Genomic DNA, 8993 nt, shown 5'->3' with positions numbered 1-8993 from the left:
ATCTAGTTGCTATCGACAGTGGTATGAGAAATTATACTGCGCAAATCAAGTCTTGACACATCATTGATTAAGACTAGCATTAATTCCACAGACACGCTCACACACATCATTCCAGCCATGCAAAAATGCATTACACGCTGTTGCACTTCAACTATTTCCCTAAAGCTATATGCAGCTTCTAAATGACAACACAAACACAGAGAGGTCATTTACTGTGAGTGTAATTATGTACATGTGCGTATGTGTGCTATTGCAGGTGTGTGTGTGGTGCCCTCATGTCTGCTGGACCAACTGTATGAATCCATGGACAGACAATTCCTTCTTTAACTGTAAAGAGATCATTTACATTTCACATTTAATCATTTAGCAGATGCTTTTATCCAAAGCGACTTACAAAGGAGACACATGGCAAGCCATTTGTCATACAAAGTTTAACAACATCTGCAGTATAAGACTGCCAAGTTCTCATAGTGTCCGGAGTAGTAAATATTCTAGAACAGAAGAAAGAGACAGACAAGTATTTTTTTTTCTTTCTTTTTTTCTGTACATTAAGTGCAGGTTAAGTGCAGTAGTAAGTGCAATTGGTGTGGGTTGGTTAAGTGCTCGCAGAACAGAAATGTTTTCAGCTGGTTCTTGAATGTTGAGAAGGTAACAGCAGATCGTGCAGAGGTTGGAAGTTCAATCCTCCACAGAGGAGCAGAGAAAGTTAACGATCCTGAAATAGACTTTGAGCTTCTTTGTGATGGGACCACCAGGCATCGCTCGTTCATAGACCGCAGAGAGCGAGTTGGAGCATAGACCTGAAGAAGTGAACTGAAGTAAGAGGGTGCGGTTCCATTGGCTGTCCTGAAAGCCAGAGTCAAAGCCTTGAATTTGATGCGGGCGGCTACCGGTAGCCAGTGGAGTGAAATCAAGAGTGGGGTGACATGAGCCCTTTTTGGCTGATTGAAGACCAGATGCGCTGCTGCGTTCTGGACCATCTGCAGTGGCTTAATTGTGTTAGCTGAAGTCCAGCCAACAGAGCATTGCAGTAGTCCAGTCTTGAAATGACCAGAGCTTGGACCAGGAGCTGTGTAGCATATTCAGACAGGAAAGGTCTGATTTTCCTGATGTTCTAAGTCATGAATCTGCAAGACTGGGCGGTTGATGAGATGTGTGCATTGAAATTAATCTAGTCATCTACCACCACTCCTAGGTTCCGGGCTGTTCTGGTTGGTGTTAATGTAGTTGAACCAAGATGAATAGTGAGGTTGTGGTCAACAGATGGGCTGGCTGGGATCACGAGGAATTCTGTCTTGGCAAGGTTGAGCTGAAGGTGTCGTTCCTTCATCCAGGCCGAAATGTAAGAGAGGCAAGCAGAGATACGAGCTGAGACAGTAGGGTCATCAGGCTGGAACGACAGATCTGCAAATCAGTTGTACAAAAAGCCATGTGCCTCAGTGAGTGGTCTGAAAGATGTTGTACATACAGAAGAGGAGGGGTCCAAACACTGATCCTTGAGGAACCCCAGATCATCGCTCTCTAACACACGTACACACACAAACTGCTTCTACTGCAGTTCTCCATCAGTGTCCTAACAAAACTTGAGGATGAAGAGAAACAGAGAAAGAAATCCAGAAAATGCTCATATGATAAAAGTGTAAATGCATTTTCAATCCGCCTTATTCATGAAACACAAACAGAACAAATTCTATGTAAACTGTATCTAAGAAAAACATTATGCAAGTTGACAGATTCAATTCAATAGAACAATTTACAGAAGAATGAACAAATTACACAGCATTTTTCTACTCATGTACGAATAATGTGCAATGTTTTTAACACACACACACACAAATAGATATTGTTCTAGGATGACTCAACAAACACTTTTAAAGAAGGAACTTGTGTGTGTATGTGTGTGAGAGGAGGATTTAGATGTAACTGCAGGCATAGAGGTGTGGGTGTGCAATTGAAGACATCTGAAATATTCACTAGAGAAAACAAACAGCCGCTGGTTGAAAAACACACACACACACACACACACACACACACACACATACTGAGGGCAGACCCTCCAGATACAGCCTGTGCAAACACACTAAATAAACTGCAGATGCATGACGCTTCTCAGCATCAGCCTTAATGTAAAGCTGCAAAACCATGGCTAAAACTGCAACAAACACAACAAAATATATTCTCTGTGGTTCACTGCTTTTACTGGCTGAAAATCACTGGCATGTGATCCAGTGGCATTCTGCACATCTATGGGACCTGGTCTGGAAAAACAAGCTCAAAATAAGGGAATTGCATCAACCAAAATAACTGAAAATAAGCTATTTCTTTTCAGCATAGAAATCATAACATGCATAGTATACAGTAGCCTATATAAAATAAAGCCTTTTCAATAAATGTATTTTTAATATTACATTTATTCCCAATAGGGGTGTTGAGAGCCATCGATCTGGATGGATGCATCGATCTAATCACAAAAACCACATATGCAAGGTATGCAATGCATAGGGGCGCCATGTAAAGGGGGGTGCCAGCGGCTCATTAAAGGTGGTGCAATCGGCCTCCTCGACCCCTCCAACATCACAGTATCACAGTAAACTGTAACAGAATTTTTCAGTACAACTGTGGAAGTTGTAGCCAAGAAAAAATATGGTTAGCACATGCTCTCCTGTCAGAAACAATTCGTGGGTGTGTAAGTATTTTGGATTGAAAGACTTGCATGACTGTTGTAGAGAATTGCACTGTAGTTCACAAGGCAATGAACTCTCATCAAATGATTGATTATCACATGTATATTGTTTATGTTATTTATTTTCCTGTATTATATTGTTTTATGGATGTCCCAATGTGGATACTGGATATTTTGGTTGTATTGGTGAGATAATAAATGCAATTGATTGTGTAAAATAGGCACATCATATAATTATATCGATCGCAGGTCCCTGAATCGTATCGAAATCGCATTGCAGCAGACTTTGCGGTATTGGCAAACATCGGATCGCTGGCTAAGAGAATCAATACAAGATCGTATCATTTTGAAACTTGCAATTTACACCCCTATTTTAAATATACATCTTACCATCAAAAACCAAAGCCTAAATCTCTCTGTGATTAACTATTTAGACTTTGGAACAAAATTAACTGGTTACTAAAATTTAAAAATAAAGTTTCCACTCCGGAACAATTGAAAGGGACTTTGTTCTGCAAAAAAAATTCGTTCATTTTCGGTTTTTGTTCCTTGGAACATTTTCAGTCCCTGCTCTAAAGACAGACCTACCATGAGCTCTGAGGTTGTTAATTGATTGTATATGCTTCTGTTACAGCCATCAGCATTTTATTTCAACTTCAGTTTTAAAAAATGTGTTTAAGAGCAGAATTTGTAGTGAGGAACTGCATTACCAAGATCCAAGAATCCCAAAGAGAAAAGATCCACCAATCAGAGAATCACGGAGAACAAAGTGCGCCACAAGAGCCCTGCAGCGATCATCAACTTTAAATCAATAGTTTTACATATTTTCATTGTTTTAATTCGATGAAGTCATTCGCAATGCTTCATAGGATTGTAGTTCATTCCCTCATGAAAGACGTTAAGTACACAATCTTGTACTTTCGACTTTTAGTCTGATTTATTTTAAATACTTTTTAGCTTCAAATTCAAGTATGTAAAGTAGTGATTCACCTTTTGTATCAACTCTTTTATAATTGATTTTATGAAATCTCTATAGTAAAAATGAATAGGAAAATACATCTGGAACCAAGACAGACGAAAAAGTGGGCAGGCACTGATCCGCCTTTATAAGCATCTGATCTGACCTAAAATTAAACAGGAAGTGACCTCACAAGTCTTCTTAATTGGCAGACAGAGATTAAGACAAACAGAGATGCCAGAACTCATTCATTACAGGCAGAGACTGCAGACTTCATTCAAATTCAGAATGAGAGCATGAGAAGGAGAACACGTTGTCAACAGCTGAAGAAGAAGAGCTCAACAGGTGCCGTTACTGTGCCATGTCTCTGTCTTTCACCTTCTCGGACGTGAGCGTCGGGTTGGGACCCTTCAGCCGTCCACACAAAAACACTCCAAACTGCCATCCGCACGTTACCATGACAACAGTGCTTCCAAGGTAACAGGCAGGAAGACAGTGAGTGTGTGAGTAGAGTAATAAATAACATGAGCATGTGCGGACAACACACACACACACCCCATCCATTCATACAGTATATAAATACATAACCCAACATATTTCATATAGAAATCAGTTTCGCTCAAAAGTACAACACACACACAACTATCACACTAACTCTTCTCTTCGATGACCTGTGAACTCACTCCACATAAAAATAATCGCTTTATTGTCATGCATTTACATAAGTCATGTAATGCATGTGGCTGTATTGCATGACTTTGTTACAGGGTAAAAACACGCATCTGTGTGTGATGGTTTATCATTAGTTAAATGGCACTTGTTGCACTTTAGTGAGACATGCGAGTCATCTAATTACACCAAACACTCACACATGCGTGCATGTAATGAAAGGCTGCACACACAAACACATGCATTCATGCATGTTATTCAAGGCATGCACACATATTAGTATACAAATAAAGTGTACATCTGATATGAAGTTCAGAGAAAGACAGACAGAACGAGTTCATGTCTTACCTCTTGATGGTCTTCGCTGTCTAGTTTGCATGGTCAGTGTGCCAACAACTGCCCCCATGTTGTCACCGTGGAAACAAGCTGTGTGTGTGCCTGTCACTCGCTCTTTATATGTTCCTGTCCTCCCTTCATCCTCTCTTCCCCGACTGTATAAGCTTTTGCCTCCAACTGCTCTTTTTCTCTCGTTTTACCCCTCCCTTATACACCCCATCTGTCTCGCTCTCTTTCTCACACACTTACACACTTATTCATATCTTTATTCCCTATGTCTGCATGGCATATATTCTCTTATTTCCTTTGATCCTACACATCCATTTCTTGTTTTTTTTTAATTCCTCTAACACTTCAATCACTTTATTTTCTATCACCCTTCTCTATCTTTGAGTGTTAATTAGTGCTATAAAGAATTGTCATCAAACACATGCACAAACACGCTTGTTTTGATATCATGTCAGAGATTTCCCACTGACTTCTATTGTTTTAATATTTAAGGTATATTCTGGGTTCAACGGAAGTTAAGCTCAATCAACAGCATTTATGGTGTGATGATTACAACACAAAAATAATTTTGACTCGTCCATGGTTTAAAAAAATAAATAGCAAAAATTGTGGTTACAGTCAGGGGGTTACAAATGGAATTAAATGGGGCCAATCCGTAAACTTTAATAAAATTGGCATAGCCAAGGGTGGGCCGGTGTGGGCCTGGGACCATCCAAATTAGACCCAGGCCCACCCAGAATATTAGAGATTATTCTATGACTTTAAATATATACTTATAATATAGTTTAAAAATGCATAAATTCTTATTTCTAAAAGTGTGAAAGAAATGTTTGGATGTGCTGCTCTGTCGTTAAGGAAAATGTGGTTAAAAAAAAAAAAATTGGGGCAAAAATGTGTCCCATCCATTTTTATTGAGGCCCACCCAAAAGTAATTTCCTGGCTACACCCTTGCGTTAAACTACTCACTGTTTCAAAAGTATAGAAACAAAAAATAAACATTTAACGTGTTAACATGACTTCAGTGCAAAAAAAAAAAAAAAAAAAAATTTGCTTATTAACCTTATCCGTGCAAAGTTATACATCCAATATTACAACTTTGTTGTCATGCCAACGTTTGACAATTGACGTACTGTAATCTGGTTAATGCAGTAATGCTGGTAAATCCCTGACTTTACCACATTAAGATCATATTAACATGTATGATGTTTAAGTGTTTTGAGTTTGTATTTTAATGTTTATGGGCTGACCCATTTCACTTCCTTTGTAAGTACCTTACTGTAACCGTGATTGTTGAATGAGGGACGAGTCAAAATTATTTGATGTGGTAATTAACATTATGCCACTAATTCTTAACTTGTATTGAACCTGGATTATTCCTTTAAAGGGCTGTAACAACTAACGGATAAAATAAAAAACACAACAACAAAAATAGTAAACAAATTTAATTACCAACATGTCGTCATTTACTTGCCCTCATGTTATTTCAAACCAGTATGACTTTCTTTCTTCTGTGAAACACGAAATATGTTAAAGTATGTTAGAAGTATGTTAGTCTCAGTCACCATTCACTTTCATTGCATCTTTTTCCAAACAATGAAAGTAAATGGTGACTGGCTAACATATTGCCTAATAATGTCCTTTGTGTTCCTTTTAAGAAAGTCATACAGTTTTGGAACAATGACAGGGCGAGTGAACTATCCTTTAACTATTCCTTTGGTCACCAAAATGATAGTAAATCCTAACGCACATACAGAGATCTCTTCATATTAATGACGTCGGGGAGCACAATATTCCAGCCAGCCACACAAATTGTGGCCGATACCGATAACTCACAGCTCATTGTGGCCGATACCGATAACTCACAGCTCATTGTGGCCGATACCGTTAACTCACAGCTCATTGTGGCCGATACCGATAACTCACAGCTCATTGTGGCCAATACCGATAACTCACAGCTCATTGTGGCCGATACGATAACTCACAGCTCATTGTGGCCGATACCGATAACTCACAGCTCATTGTGGCCAATACCGATAACTCACAGCTCATTGTGGCCAATACCGATAGCCCACAGCTCATTGTGGCCGATACCGATAACCCACAGCTCATTGTGGCAGATACCGATAACTCACAGCTCATTGTGGCCGATACCGATAACTCACAGCTCATTGTGGCCAATACGATAACTCACAGCTCATTGTGGCCAATACGATAACTCACGGCTCATTGTGGCCGATACCGATAGCCCACAGCTCATTGTGGCCGATACCGATAACCCACAGCTCATTGTGGCAGATACCGATAACTCACAGCTCATTGTGGCCGATACCGATAACTCACAGCTCATTGTGGCCAATACGATAACTCACTGCTCATTGTGGCCGATACGATAACTCATAGCTCATTGTGGGTGATACGATAACTCACAGCTCATTGTGGCCAATACCGATAACTCACAGCTCACTGTGGCCAATACGATAACTCACAGCTCATTGTGGCCGATACTGATAACTCACAGCTCATTGTGGCCGATGCGATGACTCACAGCTCATTGTGGCCGATACGATAACTCACAGCTCATTTTGGCCGATACCGATAACTAATAGCTCATTGTGGCCGATACCGTTAACCCACAGCTCATTGTGGCCGATACCGATAACCCACAGCTCATTGTGGCCGATACCGATAACTAACAGCTCATTGTGGCCGATACGATAACTCACAGCTCATTGTGGCCAATACCGATAACTCACAGCTCATTGTGGCCGATACCGATAACTCACAGCTCATTGTGGCCAATACCGAGACCCGATATAAAAAAAAAAAAAAAAAAAAAAAAAAAACGGTTTTAATTTTTCATCCTTCAACCTGGAACTGCTTGCAAATTCATTGAAAGCTTCTCATTTTAAAATAGGTGTCATTTAAAAGCTTGGAATTTGGACTGCTATTTAAGGTTTGATGGATGTAACATGAACCATAAATGTGCCTACATTACAGATGTATGCTGATTTAAATAAGAAATAAATAATAATGCACTTGCATAAATTATGGTGCCCATTTATATACTGTAGGTGTTTGCGGTAATCCTGGTAACTCGCTCACAGAGAGAGAATAATGAACTTCTAACAGATGTAATAATGCATTAAACCAAAATGAGACGATAAAATGCATGTAACAAATATTAAACAACAAAACACATAAAACAAACCCTAATCTCTGTATAATGGTGTATTATCAGTATCACCAGCTGGACTGCGATTGCAGCGGTTGTTTGTGTGTGTTATGAACGTGTGTGCTTGTATTTATGTGCGTCTCATTCACAGACGCTTGCTACAGCTCTCATCTGTTACGGTTCCACTGTATAACTTATTAAATGCGCTGTTCACACAGACACGTTGTGCATGTACACGCACACTGTCGCTTGAGACTGCCGAGTCTCTGCCTGAAGGAAAGACGCCGCTGGCAGTTAGAGAATTTCAGCTGCAAGTAAATAAACCGTAACAAATTATCGGTGAAAATATCGGCAGCAATTCCATTATCAGCGCGATAATAATATTGCAACCAAAATTCCAATAATAACCAGAAAAATTACGATTTTATGCATGGGGCCTGGGAAGCTCAGCGAGTATTGATGCTGACTACCTGGAGACGCGAGTTCAAATCCAGGGTGTGCTGAGTGACTCCAGGTCTCCGAAGCAACCAAATTGGCCCGGTTGCTAGGGAGGGTAGAGTCACATGGGGTAACCTCCTCGTGGTCATGATTAGTGGTTCTCGCTCTCAATGGGGCATGTGGTAAGTTGTGCGTGGATCATGGAGAGTAGCATGAGCCTCCACATGCTGTGAGTCTCCGCAGTGTCATGCACAACGAGCCATGTGATAAAGTGCGCAGATTGACGGTCTCAGAAGCGGAGACAACTGAGACTTGTCCTCCGCCACCCAGATTGAGGTGAGTAACCACGCCACAACGAGGACCTACTAAGTAGTGGGAATTGGACATTCCAAATTGGGAGAAAAGGGGATAAAAATAAATAATAATAAAAAAAATTAAAAAAAGATTTTGTGCATAACATGGGACTTTTAACTATAAACAAGCCCTAAATACACCGGAGACTTGGCACCATTACAGTGGTTTAAATGTAAGTATTTAACAAATTAAGCTTTTTATAGCCTAAATGTTCACGAGATGAGCATTTTTGTATATGCAGTCCACTAGATGAGGTTTATTGATAAGGGAAAAAAATCTATCTATCGGAAACTAACGACATACCAAAAAGGAACTATCGGCACAGATTAATCGGTAAAACCGATATATCGGTCTACCTCTTGTTGAGAGAACTT

General features: G+C 39.9%; 1 protein-coding gene across 3 annotated transcripts in view; it reads right to left on the bottom strand.

The window, feature by feature from the left end:
- Nucleotides 1-8993, bottom strand: part of LOC127418111 (Kv channel-interacting protein 1-like) — a 57131-nt gene that overhangs the window by 15291 nt on the left and 32847 nt on the right. The window contains exon 1 of one of the 3 annotated variants that reach the window (XM_051658503.1): nt 4659-4791. The exons of the other annotated variants lie outside the window; for them this stretch is intronic. Coding sequence (XP_051514463.1) covers nt 4659-4716 — 58 coding nt within the window. The 5' untranslated portion in view covers nt 4717-4791. Of the gene's footprint in view, nt 1-4658; nt 4792-8993 lie in introns of those variants that run through there. 3 annotated transcript variants of the gene reach the window in all.

Source organism: Myxocyprinus asiaticus, chromosome 27 (assembly GCF_019703515.2).
Source record: "Myxocyprinus asiaticus isolate MX2 ecotype Aquarium Trade chromosome 27, UBuf_Myxa_2, whole genome shotgun sequence".
NCBI lineage: Eukaryota > Metazoa > Chordata > Actinopteri > Cypriniformes > Catostomidae > Myxocyprinus > Myxocyprinus asiaticus.
Note: the sequence above shows the minus strand (reverse complement) of the source record. Positions and strands in the feature narration are given on the sequence as shown.